At 43.7% G+C, this 20,389-nt stretch overlaps 1 protein-coding gene across 1 annotated transcript; it reads left to right on the top strand.

Moving 5' to 3' along the window:
• Positions 1-795: 795 nt before the first annotated feature.
• On the top strand, positions 796-19,418 carry LOC124606614 (mitochondrial enolase superfamily member 1-like). Its single transcript, XM_047138599.1, has 6 exons — positions 796-856; positions 7,347-7,357; positions 9,043-9,177; positions 9,296-9,467; positions 15,311-15,492; positions 19,395-19,418. The coding sequence occupies exons 1-6, from the start codon at positions 796-798 to the stop codon at positions 19,416-19,418; spliced, it is 585 nt and encodes a 194-aa protein (XP_046994555.1).
• Positions 19,419-20,389: the final 971 nt, after the last annotated feature.

Genomic DNA, 20,389 nt, shown 5'->3' with positions numbered 1-20,389 from the left:
AGTCGTTGAAGCGAGCCGGGCATCGTACTGGGCGTGGTGATCGTGCGGCGACAGGTAGGCTGGCAGTCTATGGGTGGAACGGAGCGACGACAACGATGTCTCCGGTGGGCGTGGCGAACACACGAAGCATGTCCACGTCGATGTCGGGCGAGAGGGGAACACATTTAACCAGGTGGCAGGGGATGGTGGAGGTTGTGTCATGAGCACTGGATGAAGGTGAGATGTCGTGGATTATGTCCAGGGAGACAGGAGACAGGCACAAACACCTCGAGCGAGGGCACGTTCAAGATGGGAGGGGGGGGGGGGAGGCGTGAGAAACCTCGACAGGGCGAGGCAGGCGATGGTGGAGAGGCTGAATGGACCAGCAAAGGACCTGGTGGCGAGGGCGTGATCGTAGGTAAGCTCGACGTGGGGAGAATGTGGTCACTCGACGGAGTGCGTGAGAACTGAGTACGGGGCGAGGTCTGAGGAGAGCTCAACGATTGGAGCTGGAAGTCACTCGATTGAGTGAGTAAGTCCAATGTGGAGGGAGTGGTCGGAGCGTCATGAGCCACGACAGTGAGTGGCGTGGTCGTGGCCTGAAGGTGGGGTAGAAGAAGGCTCGACATGAGCAGGCTTGAGAGAGGCTGTGACAGCTGAATCTTTCATCTGGATGTCATGGGTGTTGGCTGAGCACCAGAGAACTCGGTATGGACCGGTATATGGAGGTTGGAGGGGAGCACAGACAGTGTCATCTCGGAGCATGACGTACTCGCAATTGTCCAGAGATTTCGGGACGTGAACCTTACGGCGGGAATGGCTGGCATGCGGAGGGATGTGGAGGTAGATGAAGTGGCGTCTGATGCGGTCAACGAAGGTAAGTCAGACTGAGGGAGAGAAGGGGAAGGGCTCACAAGTTCGCCAGGGAGAACAATGTTCTGGCCGCACACGAACTCGGCTATTGTGCCTTTGAGGTCTTCCTTATAGATCCCACGAATGCCGAGTAGCACAAGGGGAAGGGCCTCCGTCCATAGAGATTCGTGGCATCGAAGAGCCGCCTTGAAAGTGGGGTGCCACCGCTCGACTAGCCCGCTACTTTGCGGGTGATATGCTGTGGTATCGATGCGCCGGATGCCGCAAATGTTACAAATCTCGTTGAACAGGGCCAACTCAAATTGTCTGCCCTGGTCAGTCGTGATAATAGCTGGACATCCGGAACGTAATGCCCATTACTCGACGAAAGCTCGAGCAATAGTTTCTGCCGTAATATTAGGGAGCGGGACAGCCTCGACCCAGCGAGTTGTTCGGTCAATAGATGAGAGAACATAACGAAAGCCATAGGGGTGGGGGGGAGGGCCGACAATGTCAATGTGAATATGCTGGAAACGCCCAGGAGGGATCGAAAAGGCACCGAGGGGGATTGAAGTGTGCTTGTGTACTTTGCAGCATTGGCATGCGACGCAGGAGCGTGCCCATTGTTGGCAGCCCTTGTTGACATTTCTCCACACAAAGCACTCTGCTACGAGGTGGGCAGACGCACGAACACCGGGGTGGACTAAATTATGCAATGCGTTGAAGACAGCTCGACGGAGCATGGTTAGGATCAGGGGGCGTAATGTGCCCGTACTGTCGTCGCATCGCACCAGATCTCACCAGAAATGCCAGGGAAGGTGGTGCGGACAAAGTGTAGTGAAGAGGTAGAGTCTGAAATCAGGTTTTGTGTCTCCTCGTCGGCGGGTTGGAGGTTAGGCAGTTCAGAGAGGTCTAACAGCGAAAGTACGGCGTCGACTCGTGAAAGGAAATCAGCAACTATATTGTCAGCACCCTTTATGTGTCTGACATTAGTGGTGAACTAAGATATGAAGTCCACGTATCTGAAGCGGCGAGGAGGCGGGTCAGCTGGCGGGTTTGTAATGGCTGCAGCCAGGGGTTTGTGGTCTGTTAAAACATAGAAAGGGCGTCCCTCAACGTCAGTCTTAAAATGCTTGCTCCCTGTCAAATGCGGAATATTTCCGTTGTACATTGGTGAACTTGAGCGAGAAGAACTGCAGAGGCGAAGTTTGGCCATCGATTGTCTGGCTAAGGACAGCGCCAATGGCGGTATCGCTCACATCTGTGGTGATGAAAAGCTGCGCATTGGGATGAGGATGCACGATGGTGCAGGCCTTGGCAAGAAGATTTTTGAGGGCAGTGAAAGAGTCAGTCATAGCAGGGGTCCATGAAACAGGCCGAGATCCAGAAGTGTTGGTGCCTGCCAAGGCGTCCATCAGTGGAGCCTGAATCTCCACAGCCCGAGGTAGATGTCGGCGATAATAATTAACCGACAACAGAAAACGCTGGAGCTCTTTGAATGATGAAGGTCTGGGTAGGTTTCGTATTGTCTGTACTTTCTCAGGGGGTGGTGAAATGCCGTCGGCAGAGACCCGAAAACCAAAAAAAGTGACAGCGGGTTGATGTAGATGCAATTTGTTCTGGTTGGTCTCGATGCCTGCTGCCACGAGAGAGTTCATAACAGTTTGCACATGTTGAATGTTGTCCTCGAGGGAGGAGCTGAACACAACCATGTCATCAAGATATGCAAAGCATAATTTTAGGTCGAATAGCACTTCGTTGATGAAGTGTTGCCAGGTCTGGGTTGCGTTTTCAGAGCGAAGGGCACGGATCGAAACTGAAATAACCCGATCGGGGTGGTGACTGCTGTCTTCTCGATGTCTTCAGGTGCCAAGGGGATCTGGTGGTAGGCCCGTTTGCAATCAATGACAGAGAACGTGGTCGCACCTGTGAGGGAACTGGTAAAGTCGGCAATGTTGGGTATGGGGTAGGTGTCCAGAATTGTTCGTGTGTTTAGTCGATGGTAGTCTCAGCACATGCACCAGGACCCGTCTTTCTTGGGTGTCATATGTATGGGCATTGACCAGATACTGGCAGAGGGTTCAAAGATGCCGGAGCTTAGTAGTTCAGAAATCTGAATATTAAGGTCGGAGAGGTGCTTAGGTCAAAGTCGACGTGGTTTACTGGAGATCGGGGGACCTGGCGTGAGGCAAAGCTTCTGAACCATGCCGTTGGTGACGACAGAAATGTTGCTGGTGGCACGGGAAGCGGTTTGTTTACCATGTGTGGCGGGCAGGGCAGGTGAGGCATGGTCGTGGTGTTCGGAGCCACTCGGCGGATCCGACGGGAGCCGAGGCGGCGAGGTGTACCAGGAGTCAACGCGACAAGATGGCCACCAGCCCGAAGCAGTGGCACCATGGTCGGGTGAGCTCGGTAGAGCTCGTGAGCCGTTGGTGAGTCCATTGTCCGAGGACGCGGCCTGTGGCAGCACGGTGGGGGGGAAACGCTTGGCGCGAGTGCATTGTTTGTGTTGTCAGTGGCGGTCGCACGGCGGCGTGCAGGAGCCGAAATTGCATAGTTTGAGGTGCTGTCCGCGAGGGGTGGGGTAGGAGCCGTCAGTTTGGGAACACACGACGCTTGTTGCGCATGCGCACTTGTGTTCGGCCGAGTGTCAAACGCTTCAGTGTTAGGAGGGTGTGGCCCTGCGGAGCTGTCAGTACACATTATGGCAGTCTTGATAGCATAGTTGTGAGGGGTAGTGGGAGGCTCGATTGCTGGCATTGCAAGCAGATTCGGCGCACTTACTGACCTTGCTTTGTCCTTGCTGCAGTGTCTGTAATTCGTTTGCTGCATCGGAGAGCTGGATCTGTGTTTCGATGGACCACAGGGGAAGTGAGTCTTGGATGGATGACGGAACACGGTGTTTTGCACTAGGTCTCGTGAAAGTTTGTGGTGTCGCAAGAAGTCAATGCCTTGTATAGGTTCGTCAATTTCGCACACTAAAAAATTCCACTCGAGTTTGCAGTTTTCGGAGAGTGAGATGACGCGGGAAGTTGAACCCGAGCATTGTAGTTTAGTTGAATTCACGGCTTGCAGTGAAGTATGATGAGGGCGGATGTTCGACGATGCTAAGGACGTAGGCAGCAGCGAAACATCGGTGCCTGTGTCCACTACGTAAAGGTATCCCGACGAAATGTCTTTAATGTAAAGTCGTCCCCAATTATCCGGTCGTTCCCGGACAGAATGGAGCACTGGGGGCTGCCTGTCATGTTGTGCACAGGAGGCGGCACCTGGACCAACCTGCGATTGGCGTTTGGGTAGCAGCAGGGTGGTCTGCAGTTCCGTGCCGCCTCACTAAACCGTGTGTGGAAGTAACACTACAGGTAGTGTGGTTGCATTTCCTGCGGAAGGTTCATTGCCAGTGACGGTGGCCGTGGTTCGATAGCCACAGCAGGTTCGGTTGCAGGAGGGGGCGTGGCCGTGGGCGAGGCCGGTGACGTACCAGTTGCTTGTTTACTGCTTCCCAGAGCGAGCGGAACGGTCGGCACATTACAGCCCTGGCCACTTCCAAACGCATGGCGATGAGCCTGAACCTGAGACTTGTCAGGTAGGCAGCGGCTGGCGAAATGGAGCAGTGATGCATCGTGTAGCTTGTCAGCAATTGTCATTCATTGCTCGACAGGTTCAGGAGACCTCTGAGCCAGAGCAAAGCGGATGTGAGGAGATAGTTTATCTGTCCAGATGGCGGGGAGAGCTGTGTCTGAGAATAGATCGGCGCTGACCAGGGCACGTAGCCGTCTTCAGAGCTGGGAAGGTTTGTCGTTGCCTAGTTGCTCGATGTGGAGCACTTGCCGTATTGCTGCCTCAGTTGAGCGTGCAAGCCGACGTAGAACTGTCTTTTTGGCTACAGTGTACCGGGTGGATGAGTCTGGGGTGTCGACCAGGTCAGCAGTCAAGTCCTCCTGGTCGTGCAGGTGGGTGATGAGGCACAGAAACCTGGTTGACTCGTTGAGTTTGTAATGGTCGAACACTTCGTCCACAATTTTGAACCAGGTTGTTGCTCTGTCGGGATTAAACGGCGGCAGCGTCGGTAAGCGTTGTAGAATGTTCAGAAGAACAGGTTGAGTTGAGTTCGTCGGGGCACTGCCTGAATCGAGCTGTTGTTGCTGTAATATTCCAGGAGATTGTGCCTCCAGGGGATGTGACGAAGACGGCTGTGCGGGTGGCAGCGTGAAGGTGACGTGTTGTGGTTGAGCGCGATCCGTCGCGACACAGAAGGCCGACACGGGTGAGACACCGTAATGTGTCGATAGCGGTTGCAGAAGCTCAACACGTTGTGGGTGTGTTTGGATTGACACGTCGTGGAAGACCGACGCGGATGAGGCACCGAGATGTGCCAAGAATGGTAGCGGAAGCTCGACTGGAGCCCGCGTTGAGGCGACAGGTGAGAAAAAGTTCAAAGTTTGAGAATGTGTGTTCGTCCACGGAAAGCTCGACATATGATCAGAGCCGGGGCCACCTGTGTTGCAGGGGGCTACGGAGGTGCGGGCTGTCCAGAAGCATAGTGTGGGAAATTATGTCGAACGTGGGACAGAATGTGTGAATGTTCACTGTTCATAGTCGCTCCACTCAAAACGGTGTGTGGATAAGGTGAATGTCGTGGCACAAAACACTGAGGCATAGCAGTGGGGCGGAGGTGGAGGTCAGGCACAGACAACAAATTATTGTTCCTGTTGCAGGCTGAGGTATCAAAGTAGGATGGCATGTGCTGATGCTGAACCGAGGCAGGCACTGGCGTGGTCAGATGCTGAGGTGGTTGACCTGTGGACGAAGCAGTTCCGGCCATGTGGCAGGTATCCGCGTGGTACTGCACGGATTGCGGCGTGGTAAATCGTTGTCCTGGCGGTAGTAGGTTGTCCGACGAAGCATTTGCAGAAATCGGCATTGGTCCCGCATGGCACAGAGACCCGTAATAGGTAACTGCACAGCCGATGAGGGAAGGCACATGTGGCGGGAACAAAGGCATTTGATAGCCGGAGTCATGCACACTCCTAACCTCAGTTATTGTTGCAGGCCCGAAAACGTCCGTCCAAATCAGTGGAATCGTCAAGTGAGAGGCATCGTGTTGCAGTCCTGGCAGGTGTACATCGCCCGCAACACGATGCATGTCGATCACAAAATCCGGCATTAGGCACTGGGCTGAAGTCATTGTTCGAATGCTGTGTCGATTTAATACAGGTGAAAATAACCGACAGGGAGGTCGCGGACACAGTTTTCGGCGAAAATGGAAGACTTTACAACTCGGGGTCACCAGTGAGGGGAGATGCTCGGGTTAGTTACACCAAACAACCCCCATTCAGCAGTAGTTCCTTTATTCACCTAAACACAGGCAGAGCTCACAAACAACTAAACATGGCAGAACAGCCCGAAGACAATCTCAGAGTCCAAAGACGATGCTCAGTGTCCATACCGATGCTGGTGTCGACCTCATCGGCGCCACATACTTAAGCACATGCTAACAGAGTTTGGAAAAGCAACCTTAACTTTTAATTCCATTCTTAAATTATGATGCAATACAATGTGTGCTGCACACAGATGCATTGTGGTGACATGGTGCAACTAACAGTGAACTGGGGTAAGTCCCGGCACACTTGCTTGCCTCTGTATTTCTCCATGATACATTCTGCATGGTAGTCATTGAAGGCATCATGAATTTCTCTCATGAGAGCCAAACATGTTTCATTCAGCATCTCGCTCTACAGCCATACACTTTTTTTTTACACCTGTTGTGCAGTAATCTCTGTTTCTTCAGTAGTTTCTTTATGGTGACTGTATACCACGGAGATTCTCTTCCATTATGAACTGTTCTAATGGGTACATATATATCCAGTGCATGGTCAGCTATGCTTTTAAGCACAAGCCGTGGTTCCTCTTCATGCTTCTACCCTGTGCTAAAAGTTTCAAGTTCCTCACTGAGATATGACACTACTGATTTTTTATCTAGTTTGCTGAACATATGTATCTCTTTGCTTGTTTTAGTTGTCTTTTGTTCTTTGGTAATCATTGTTGCCAAAACCATACCATGGTCACTGATACTAGTTTCAATGTGGACATCCTCAAAGAGCTCAGGTGGCCACTGTCAGACATCTGTGCCGACGGCGACTGTGTGTGTGTGTGGGGAGGAGGGGGGGGGTGCGACCTTGGTCTGGTTTTGACGGAGTCTTTGTCCAGTAGCTTTGCTTACTTTTAATTGTCCTTTATATGTACCTGTCTGTCGCTCAATGCCTCTTGTATGTGGTGAGTAGCAATCTATCCTATTTCATTATTGTTATTCCATTCTGAATTTTCCATTCTGGAATACAGTATCTAAAATTATTTGTAGCAATAGTCATAAGAAAAAAGACTTCTTGCAAGTTATTTCCAGCTCCTAGAATCTAGCAGATAGTGATCATCAACAAAGGTTTAACACTCAAAACATGTTATCTGGAAAAAAAAGAAGCACTGTATTAAGTGAATTTTTTCCTTTATTTTTGCAGTAGAAGACATGGTAAGAATTGGGAAGGAAGTACTGGAGGAAAGAGGTGGTGATGTCTCAGACTTAAGGTTTGTATAAGTATTAGTTTAGTCTGTTACGGACATAATGAATAGTACTATAAAAATGTAAGCATACTTATTGGGAAAAAAGTGGAAGGGGGGGGGGGGGGGGGTTAACAGATCACTAGCTAAAATATTAAATTTTGTTTTGAAATAACCCTTTGGACATGGGAAGCTCAAATTCATAAGTTGAAAGGCAGAAAAGATCTAGTATTAAAAACTGCCCATATTACAACTCATTATCATTCATTGCAGCTTGGACTGCTTAAATGAAATATTTTTATTGGTGATAATTTTTATGTTCCAACATAAAATATTTGTAAAGTTATTGAAAAAATATAATAACCTTTTATAGTGCAGTAACTTAATTGCACCCATTTAGCAATAGTTCATTTATTAACCTTAACACATACGAGGATCACAAAGAACTGAACTGAACATGGCGGAACAGCCAAAGATAATGCTTAGAGTCCAAAGATGAATGCATATCGATGTTGGTGTCAATTTCATTGGCGCCACAAACGTAATGTTTTCGGCTAGTTAAGATGGCAGACATTGGCTTCAGGTTTCACATAATGTGCAGAGTGAAAATCTCATTCAAGACATTGACCACTTAATTCATGCATTTCCATGGTTCCTGTCCTATTATCGTTAGACTACATGCTGGCCTTATGTTCCTGCATGTCAACATACCCCGTAGCGTTGCTGCTGCTGTTGTGGAACACTACTTTTCCTCAAACCCAGATGCCCAGTGGCTGAAAATGCTGTACATCACAGCCCCAGTAGCTTCACATCGTATGTACACAAGAACTGGCATATTTTATGCTTACAGTAGCACTACTGATTTTCAGTTTGCCAATGTTTTGGATCACTTTTTTATTTGAGTGTTTTGGATGAGTTCGACTGTCACAAGGACGTCTGAAGATGAAACAGTATAATTTTTAAATTGATTGATTATATGTATCAAATAACATCAGTAAAACAGCTGAATGGATTATCCATTATCCAATAATGATATGTAAATGAAATATAATAGAGTGCCCGTAACTAATGTGCCATTCCCCACTTATTCTACACTTTCCCAGTTATCACCCTCCATAAATCACACAAGTTTGTGTGTGTGTGTGTGTGTGTGTGTGTGTGTGTGTGTGTGTGTGTGCACGTGCGCGCAGGGAGGGGGGCGGGTGTGGGGGGAGACAGAGAGACAGAGAGAGAGAGAGAGAGAGAGAGAGAGAGAGAGAGAGAGAGAGAGAGAGAGAGAGTAAAAAAGTGGTAGCTTGTTCAAACACTAGATAAATTTTCTGTGCTGTTATGTTTCTGTCTGGCACACTTCAGTCAGTCACCGGGAAGTCCGCCTTGGTAGCTGCGGGGTGAGTGTGGCTGAATGCCAACTGCAGGGGGCCGGGTTTGATTCTCAGCTGGGTGAAACTATGTTAGTATTTGTTTTTTCCCTAGTCATTCCTCTTTACCTTTCGAATAAGAAATGTGTAGTTCTGAAAGTTCATGATTTTTTAAAAGTAATATGTTTCTTACATCCTGGTCCCAATCTGCACATATTTTTGTGTAGGTAAAAGTTGACTTTGTAAATACTGAGTTATATTATAACATACATTACTGATTGGCATCCTTTTTTTGAAGATGGTAGGTGCCAATCAGAATTGGGACGTACAGCAAGCTATTGACTGGATGAAGGCACTGGCCGAGTTCAAGCCACTTTGGATCAAGGAGCCTACTTCCCCTGATGATGTTCTTGGACATGCTGCAATAGCCAAGGTACAGCAAATGCCCAGTAACTATAATTAAATATTTTAGGAAATGGAATTACTGGAAACAAAATAAATTTGATATCAAAATAATTTTTTGTTTTTCTGTGCATTTTTAAACAAAATAGGCACTGAAACCACTTGGGATTGGTGTGGCAACTGGAGAGATGTGCTGCAACCGCGTAATGTTCAAGCAGTTTCTGCAGGCTGGTGGAATGCAATATTGTCAGATTGATTCATGTCGCATTGGTGGTGTCAATGAGATATTGTCTGTTTACCTAATGGCTTACAAATTGGGAGGTATGTTTAAAGCTGCATTATATTGGCTCTTTTTAAAATGCAACCTGTATTATGAACTCTTAGTCAGATGTAAAAATAATTTTGCATTTATTATGCTGCAGTACCAGAACATTCATAATGCTTAGGATATCTGTCATTATGAAGAGCAGCAATCTACATGACATAAACTAACTGATGGAGCATGTGTGCATAAACATTGAGGTATGCCACTTACATTGCTGTTCACAGCTCCATTGCATTTTTCAAAGGAGATTTTGGGTCATGAGCAGATATCTCACCTACTTATTTGTAATACATAGTCAAATGGCTCTGAGCACTATGGGACTTAACTACTGTGGTCATCAGTCCCCTAGAACTTAGAACTACTTAAACCTAACTAACCTAAGGACATCACACACATCCATGCCCTAGGCAGGATTCGAACCTGCGACCATAGCGGTCGCGCGGTTCCAGACTGTAGCGCCTAGAACCGCTCGGCCACTCCGGCCGGCGTAATACATAGTCAAGTTCATACTTTGCGGATGCGGTGCTAGGCCATCAACTGAAAGTATCGTGTGATCAAAAAGTAAGTTTTTACTGTGACAGAGTCAACAGGCCCACCACTTCTCTTCAATATGTAATTGTTTACCAGATAGCTTGTAGCTGTTATTACCAGCCACTCTGACAAAGTCATGTATTTCCAGGTTGTTGTGGTCCAAAGAGTGATTTTATAACCTGAAGTTCTGAACAATTTTCTGTAGCACTGATAGGGTAGATTATAGTACACACATCACTTTGGATTAAGGAATGTACCTCAGAACCACTCTCCATACCATTTACATCTTGGAAGTTGCTATTGTGTTTCCACAAGCAACCTAGTCTTTCCTTACTGGATACGGAAAGGAACGACAGGGTGACATCACTTCATCATTACTATCCAGTCACTTTTGTTCTATCAGTCTGTTATATCTATTATATTAACTCTAAAGTGCACAAGAAACATTGTAAACTGTGCCAAATCATTTAAATATGATTATATTCCAGGGAAAATCTCTACTTCCTCTTTGGCCCACTCACACTATTCCCTCCTCTCCCACTTGTCTCACTCCTTAACACCCCCTTTGATTCTGCTTCTGGAATCACACAAAACAGAAATATATATCTTCTAATTGTAGACAGAGAACTGGAAACCCTATTTGATTTTTTCCAAAAGAGAGTACTGGACCTTAAGTTTACTCTTATCAGTGCCACGTTGTAGGTCTGAGATTTGTTTTTGAGTACTACTTAGAAAACTGCACAATTAACCAAAAGGTGCTAGGTTGTATGAAAATATAAGTTTAATGAAACACAAACTATTTAAAAAAAGTGTGGTGGAGTGTAATATTTGTCTTCCAAGTAACTATCTCAAATTACACTATATAAAGTATCTATCTCAAATTACACTATAAAATTGCCATATACATTTTCTGAGCCTAGAAAATAAGCTGTGCAACCATGACAAGCCCACATCACAAAATTCCTATAAAGTATAATTCATCTCTTAACCCTTGTGGAATATTTTCATCAAAAATTTATCACTGTTGAAAAATGGACACTGAAATCAATTGGAATTGGTGTCATTCTATGTTGTTGTTGTTGTTGTGGTCTTCAGTCCTGAGACTGGTTTGATGCAGCTCTCCATGCTCTCTGTGTCATTCTAATAAGCTTGAAACGATACAGAAGATACACAAAAATTTTCTGCTAAAATTATTTCAGTGGCTTACACTACCATATCCAAACTGTAAAGCTTTTTAAAGACTTCATGGAGTACTCACGTATCAATAAGTTCATAAAGGACATGTCGATACAGTGCACAACAAAAAGGAAGTATCAATTTTTCGAAACCTCGTTATTGTCTCCCGTCGTAATGCATAAATTTGCAATTTAGCTCAAAGGTGCCTACAGCCTACCTCTGTAGTGGTGCAAAAGTACGGCACTCTGCATCATCATCCCCTGGTTTGGCAGTGCTTCAAACAGCAAGGTGTCGACACGTGCAAAGTTCATACGAGATGTGAGGTGGCTGAATGACGTGACATTGGCATCAAATTTCACCACAATTCTGCCCAATCATGGATGTGTCACATGATGGGAAGGTCTTAACACACTCTCTTATACACATTTTACCCCTTCCTTTGATGTCTCTGTGGTGGCAGTCAGAACTGCAACACGCAGCTTTGGAATCACCCAGTTTTCTTATGTGAAGCCGAGGAAAATATTTGAGACACATAGCCTCTCAGAATCAACACGAAACGCCTTCAGGAGCTGGCATAAAAGGTGGCACTGAAACGACCCTGGCCGCGTGGTCTGAGGCATCTTGCCACGATCCGTGCGGCTCCGCCCCGTCAGAGGTTCGAGTCCTCCCTCACTTGGGTGTGTGTGTTGTTCTTAGCATAAGTTAGTCTAAGTTAATTTAAGCAGTGTGTAAGTCTAGGGACCAATGACCTTCGCAGTTTGGTCCCTTAGGAATTCACACACATCTGAACATTTGAAATGACCCCTTCCCTCGGGACACTGATTCCCACACATTTCTCAGGTGAAACCTACGGTTCACAGTACAGGGAGCATCAGGACAATGTTCTTCACATTGTTCAACACTGCAACCACATCCTGGTCAATTCAACCCTACTTTAAGGATGTCTAATGAACTTCTGAGCTGTGGCCTACTTTTCACCTGTGTTGACACCTTGCCGTTTGAAGTGTCACTGAGCCCGAGGTTGAAGTCACAGGGCGCCATGTTTTTGCACCATTAAAGAGGAAGTTTGTAGCTACCTTGAGCCAAATTTCAAACTTATGCATCACAATGGGAGACAATTACAGGGTTTCATAAAAGTGATACAGTTTTGTGTATTGAAGTTCTATTAAACCACATTTTTTTTATTTTGTGGAGGTGCTATAATTTCAAAGATTCTGCTGTTTGTATGAAGATATTTTGCATTTTGAGGAACATGTGCCTTGTTACAGTAATTCTCATATTCAGGGGAGATGCCACGCACAGTTTCCAACACGTTTAATTGTTCCATTTCATTGCACTTCCTGTACAAAACTGTCATAAACTAACAGTCCTGTTCAGATTTCAGAAAGTACCTTCTTGTGTGTCTCAACTCCTAAAGAATGAAATCAGTAAGTACTAAAGCTGATACTAGTTTATTTCTAAATTCTAACACCACTCAATAATAATTTCATTGTTCAGTAGTGAACATAGCATACAGTTGTGTGTTTGAAATTTTTGAGAATGGAGTTGTTAGTTCTTATCTCCTCATGCAGTACTTCACTGTAATAATAGCGTCATGATCAGTGTATAAAAGTACAAACAAACATGAGAACATGCAAATGCCCTAAATTCCTCTCCTTCTTCTTCTTCTTCTTCCTCTTCTTATGATTATTATTATTATTATTATTATTATTATTATTACTATCTGGATCATCTACACCTTCTAAGGATATTTCTGCTGTAGACCAAAAGCAGATTGAAAGGTTGCAGCTGTAAAATGAGCTGTCACGACTAGTGATTACTTTGGGTGATGAATTTGCAGAGATGATCTCATTCAGTCCTTTATAAACATCGGCATTCTTACATTTCTGAAGAGTGCAAATTGGAAACACACACAACACACATCTGAATCAGTTACCAGAATTGTTGGCACATATTGTAATCAATATACACATAAGCAAAAGTATCGCACTTTGTTCAGTATGGATTTTCGTGAATCTGTTATTGAGCTATCCAATAAGTTGGGCAACAGTGTACACAAATGCTGCCAATTGCATTCTTTGATCATTTGATTTTCAGCTGCCTCAAACAAAGCTTACAAAATATAAGTTCCCCTGAATTGTTGTGTAATCATTACTTAAGTCCTTGTAATGTGCCCAAGATTTATGCAGAATGAGACATGCCTACATCATTTTTTTTTCTTTTTGATTTATTTATTTATTCATTCATTCATGGTACAATGTGTATTTTATAGACATCGTCAGTGGTTGGTAACTTTTTCTTATTAAGTAATGTATATAATTTCTTACTTTTTTTGTAGTTCTTATACTTATTCCTACAGCATGTCTAGTTATGTCATACATTGTTGCATAACAAATGCTCTTAGAAATAAAGTTATGTATTACAGTTTAAAGACAATTATTCGCCTGTTGAGGGCTTGATAGCCTTTCACAGTTTCGCTGAGTTGTTGTTTTCATTTTATGCACAATATCTACTGATCCAGCTTTCTACTTCAGGCACTGCAAGCTATGCTGTTGTGTGTATGTGTTACCTGGATTCAAACCAGATTGTGAACTATTGTTGGACCCACTCTGCTATTTATAACTGAGTTTTATTTCTGATGCCCACTATGCCCCTTGGTTTTTCACAGACAGCACTTTCATTGGTGAAAATCAAATTCCCTTGACACAGTGAAAGAGAAACCCAATATCAGCTGCATAAGAGCGCTGAAATAATTCAATGGCAACTAGTGAAAATTTGTGCCAGACTGGGACTCAATCCTGGATTTCCTGCTTTAAGTGAGGGGTAGTGTTAATCACTTCAGCTATCTGACTATCTTTCGGACATATCCAGAAGAACAGACACCACACATATAATAGTAATATTTAGGCCATTTTCTTGCGAGAATCGTATGAGATACTGCAAGCAATAAGGAAAATGGACTAGAGGAGGTACGAAATCAATGTGCGGCAAGCTGGGAATTTGGGTTGGACAAGAATCATGCTTGGATAACTGAAGCAAGTAGGAGACTGCCTGCCTTAAGCAGGAAATCCAGGTTAGGTTGAGTCCCAGTCCAGCATGAATTTTCACTTGTCACCACTGAATTATATCAATGCCATCATGCAGCTGATGTTGGTATCTCTCTTTCATCATGTACCATATATATACGTCCATGGAATCATGACTGTATGGTGTTTGTTCTTTCAGACATGCCCGAAGGAACAGACACCACATGTCCCGAAAGAAAAGACACCACACATGTAAAAGTAATTCTCTCACCTTCTTCCAACTCTGGTGGACATTATGACTGACAATATTTTAATAAACTGAGTGCTAGCCTCCAAGTGCCTTCCATGTTCTTCAGGTTTTCTGACACCTTCATTTTGATAGACTTCTTAATTATGCTGTCCCAGAAATGGTTGGAGTCCAGGCAGCAAACACACAAAACAGCAAAACTCATCATACCTGAAGAAGATGGCTAGGGCAGTCATCAAAATATTGTGCATAAAATGGAACCAACAGCTCAACAGAACACCTGGAAGCACACTATTAATCATTTGCACAGAGAAAACCTGAGGGATCACATTGAGGGCTATTTTAAATTGTTAAATAAAATAATGCCATGTATTTTGCAGTATTCAAAATAATTGTTACAATAATTGTGGATCAGACAAAAATAATGATTCACATGATAGACCTGCACTCCCTTCTACGTTGAAGATTCAAGTGATGGATACGCACGCAAAAAGTGGTGATGACTATTAAGCATTCAAACTCACATTCCCCTTTTGTACAGAAAGATTATAACATAAAAAGTATGTTCACTTTAGTTTATTTAATGTCTGTTCTGGAGGAGGATTTGGATGAAACGATAAGTCACCACTGACCTACCATTGACCTCCAAATCATAACATTCATAACATTAAGCGGGCGGGCGGGCGGGCGGGCAGGCAGGCAGGCAGACGACCCCCCCCCCCCCCCCTCCCCCATGTACATGTGACTCTGAAGAAAATAACAAAAACTTTGTATGGCAGCTCTACGTGTTCAAAAGCTGGTGTTTTCCATTATATTCATGGAAATGAAGGAAGGATTAATTATTTTTTCTTTATTACAGTTCCAGTTTGTCCTCATGCTGGTGGTGTTGGACTCTGTGAGATGGTGCAACATCTCCAGATATTTGATTACATCTGTCTTTCGACAACGAAGGAGAACCGAGTAATTGAGTATGTCGATCAGCAGCACGAGCATTTTGAAAACCCAACCAATGTTAAACATGCTCACTACATTGCACCTACTGTAAGTATTCACTGACACAGAAATCCATCACAATGAAATACGGATGAAAACCTAAATTGCAATAGAAGTAACTTAAGAGAATCACAAGTATACACATGGCTTTCCTGTGTAGCATTGCTCTTACTTCAGGATATAAAACTGTCATCAGATGAGAAATGACGTAAATGAAGATATTAATTATTTGTAAAACAATTGAAAAAGCAAAATACACCATAAATAACACAAAAAATGACAGAGGCAGTTGGCGATATTATCAGTCCATGGCTTTTAGCAAGCTTTGAGACAGCCCTCCAGTTTGTCTTTATATTGATATTTTGCTGGGACCGTCTAAGACCAAATTAAATCTTGTTGCATTTGGCAGTGAACTTTTAATTCAGCCCAAATGCCCTTAATTCTGTGTCAACGAGCTTGCTTACACTCCTCCGTCCAAGGGGACACGGCATCTTCTTTTTGGTTCTGTATCTTAGTGTAGCCCATTCATCACAGTTTTCTTGATGAAGAGATTCTTGTCAAAGGTATCTTCAGGTTTGATTGCTACAAGTTGGAGGTCGTCTTTGGGATTACTAAACCAGGGCATTCTGTTTTTGAGGTTTGCAGAAAGAAAGAGGAAGATGATCTTGGTCAACCTGTTCCTGCCCATCCACTCTATATAATTGTAAAATTGTGCACTTCTTTTGTAGATTGTGTATACTTTCTTGCCTTTGCCACAGACTTGTGGATGACATTTATGTAATTGGATCCAACAATTGCCCTAAAAATTCTGCGTTCTTTTTTTTTTGTCTGGTTCTTCAAGGATGGCCTTTATTTGTATTTACGGATAGGGTTTTGGCTACATACATAGCTAATGACTTCAGAACCATTTCATAATGATGTATTTAGGTTTTATGAAAGGCATTTTTTCTTGTAGATCATGCAAGACTTTTGGAAATCTATTTCAAGTTTGCATATTTATGCCTTAACTGCTTCCATGTCAATTTTCTTTTTTCTCATAATGATCTCATCCAGGTACTTCAGTTTTTCTACTCTGCTGACATCTCCATAACTCGTCCAGAGGTGTGGGGATGCAGCTTTTATGTTAGTCATTACTTCCGTTCTTTCAAATGATATCCGAAAGTCAGTTTGTTTGGCATTTTCTTAATATTTTAGTTTGAATCCTAGCCATTTCTACAGCAGCAAAAGCTAGACATCTAGCAAGATTACCTTGGATTTAGTTCCCATTCTCATCAGGTTATAGGTGGTTTCCATCAATTTTGATCACGTCTTGATGATTTTTTCAAGAACACAGTTAAGAAGCATCACCTTTCCTGACACCTATTTTGATCTCAAAGCAATCTGAGAGAGGTCATAGGAACTTTATCTTGGAGTTTGTATCTGTCAGGGTGACTAATTAATGCCAGCAGTTTAATGTAAACTCCAAATTCTTTGAGGTTGTTTAACAGGACAGCACAGGCTATTGAACTGTAGGCTTTCTTTAACTCCACAAAGACTGACACATATTGTTTGGACCTTAATAGTATATGTATATATATTTTTTATTGGTATTTACATAACATTTTATAGTAACCTTTTACCTGAAAGGTTTCTGCTGATTTTCTCCAATGATGTACAATTTGTTTTAAGCAGTTATTGGCCTGTAAATGAAAACTCCTACACATTAATTGGTTGTAGCCCCAGTTTCATGACAGAATCAGCAAGTTGTTTAAGTACAATTCCTGTCAGGCTTGTCAGTCTTTGAAATTTTATCATGATGTTTCCTATTTTGCTTTGTTAATCCAGGGTAACACAAAAATTTCCAACCATTTCAGAAATTCATTGAGCACCCAGCTAAATAAATAACATAGTTTGAAAACAAAAACAGTCTTGATTGTGAAATTATTTAATTTCAATGACATATACACTACAGGCCATTAAAATTGCTACACCACGAAGATGATGTGCTACAGATGTGATATTTAACTGACAGGAAGAAAATGCTGTGATGTGCAAATGATTAGATTTTCAGAGCAGTCAAGCAAGGTTGGCGCCGGTGGCGACACCTACAACGTGCTGACATGAGGAAAGTTTCCAGCCAATTTCTCATACACAAACAGCAGTTGACCGGTGTTGCCTGGTGAAACATTGTTCTGATATCTCGTGTAAGGAGGAGAAATGCGTACCATCACGTTTACGACTTTGATAAAGGTCAGATTGTAGCCTATTGCGATTGTGGTTTATCGTATCGCGACATTGCTGCTCGCGATAGCCAAGACCCAATGACTGTTAGCAGAATATGGGATCGGTGGGTTCAGGAGGGTAATATGGAACGCCGTGCTGGATCCCAAAGGCCTCGTATCACTAGCAGTCGGGATGACAGGCATCTTGTCCGCATGGCTGTAACGGATCATGCAGCCACGTCTCGATCCCTGAGTCAACAGATGGGGACATTAGCAAGACAACAACCATCTGCACGAACAGTTCGATGACATTTGCAACAGCATGGACTATCAGCTCGGAGACCATGGCTGCGGTTACCCTTGATGCTGCATCACAGACATGAGTGCCTGCGATGATGTACTCAACGACAAACCTGGGTGCACGAATGGCAAAACGTCATTTTTTCGGACGAATCCAGGTTCTGTTCACAGAATCGTGATGGTTGCATCTGTGTTTGGTGACATCGTGGTGAACGCACATTGGAAGCACGTATTCGTCATCGCCATACTGGCGTATCACCCGGTGTGATGGTATGGGGTGCCATTGGTTACACGTCTTGGTCACCTCTTGTTCGCATTGACGGCACTTTGAACAGTGGACATTACATTTCAGATGTGTTACGACCCGTGGCTCTACCCTTCATTTGATACCTGCAAAACCCTACATTTCAGCAGGATAATGCACGACCGCATGTTGCAGGTCTTGTACGGGCCTTCCTGGATACAGAAAATGTTCGACTGCTGCCCTGGCCTGCACATTCTCCAGATCCCTCACCAACTGAAAACGTCTGGTCAATGGTGACCGATCAACTGGCTTGTCACAATACGCCAGTCACTACTCTTGATGAACTGGGGTATTGTGAGAAGCTGCATGGGCAGCTGTACCTGTACACGTCAACCAAGCTCTGTTTGACTCAATGCCCAGGTGTATCAAGGCCGTTATTACGGCCAGAGGTGGTTGTTCTGGGTACTGATTTCTCAGGATCTATGCACCAAAATTGCGTGAAAATGTAACCACATGTCAGTTCTCGTATAATATATTTGTCCAATGAATACCCGTTTATCATCTGCATTTCTTCTTAGTGTAGCAATTTCAATGGCCAGTAGTGTAAATAACATTCTTATGTAGCAGTAAGATCAAGGACACACCCCACCGTGATATTTGAGCTACGCAGTTGTCTTTATAATAAATTCCCTCAAACTGTGTTCATTTACCATTGCTGTACAGCACCTGCCTCCCATACACTATGTAAGGAGTTTCTGGACATCCTGCTGACTGCACTCTGCACTGAGTCACAATATACATCTGATGGTGTATAAGTGCAAATACAACTATTGATTTTTGTCTCAAATCAGTCACTAGAGAAACCTGATCAAGTTGAATGATGCATGGTTTTAGGGACTTTTGCCAGTCTATCAGAGACATTCCTCAGGAGCTACAAACGCTCAGGTACACTGTTAGTGGTGCTATTGTAAAACAGAAGAGTCAGGGAAGTATAAAACCTAATTACTGCTGTGGCAAACAGACTAACTTATGAGGACTGGTCAAAATTCTGAAGTGTACCACATAAAGCAATGGTCAGACATCCTTGGAAGCTACTGAAAAGACTTCAGCTGCACTTTATAAGAAATTAGTTGTTTGTATACTGCTTAGTTATAGATACTGTATCAGTTAATTTATATTTTAATTTTGTGCTGTATCTTTAACAGGCTCAGGTTACAGTACAAAGATGAAAGCTAAATCAGCAGAATCTTATGAGTACCCACTTGGACACGAATGGGAGAAGATGTTTAATGAAGGAACATTCCAATGACCTCATGTACCACTCAGTTAAAATACAAATTTTTACTTAAAAAATAAGCTGAAATAAAACTTCCTTTTATTCAATGCATATTACCATTGTTAATATTTCTTAATTTTTCCTCAAATTTAACAAAGAAGGACATCAAGAGTTGCAAATGTACCCATAAGCATATTAATTTTTTTTCACTAACATGTATAGTATTACTGAAAAGAGGAGCTGAAGCTTCTCTGAACCTGAAGGTTAGTTTGAACACCACAGCATCTTATTGAGCACAGTTCTTTTGCAAGTGGTATGTCCTTACCTCTGGCATGTGAACCAAAGTATCCACGCAATTAAAAGAGGACCTACAATTTAAAAAGCATTCTGAACAATGGTATGACTTGGTATTTTTCACTTACACAATGTTTTTTCTAAATAGGAACAAACTGCAGGAAACTATTGCTGAGAGGATAATGAGCTAAAAAGGTTACATAGACATATGGTCGGAAGTGTGTTTGAAGGGGGGTACACTCGCTTGACGGTGGAGATAAAAAGGTCTTTCAAAGTGTAGGTTTCAATGATTGCAAACACACACGAGAACACACCAGCCAAACGGGAATGTTCTGTCTGTACTAGTGTTTAGCTTCAGTTTTTATGTTGCATGTCAATGTTTGTTTGCTGCCATATTTTGAGTAACAAGTACTTATAGAGTTAAAAGTGGTGCATCACATGTTAGCAGCTAAAAAGTGACATTAACAACAGTGAAGGGGGCCTATTTGTCTTTCCAAACTGAGGCCCAAAAGCTCCAATTGGTGAATACCGAATTGTGAGGGAGTATCGAGGTCATCATCAAAGGAGCTAGAACCATTACAAGTAGAATACAAAAGACTGTGGGAGTGGTTGCAGGTGTCCTGGGAAAGT

Source organism: Schistocerca americana, chromosome 3 (genome assembly GCF_021461395.2).
Source record: "Schistocerca americana isolate TAMUIC-IGC-003095 chromosome 3, iqSchAmer2.1, whole genome shotgun sequence".
NCBI classification, from domain to species: Eukaryota; Metazoa; Arthropoda; class Insecta; order Orthoptera; family Acrididae; genus Schistocerca; species Schistocerca americana.
The sequence above is the reverse complement of the archived record's forward strand: the minus strand, read 5'-3'. Positions and strand labels throughout refer to the sequence as shown.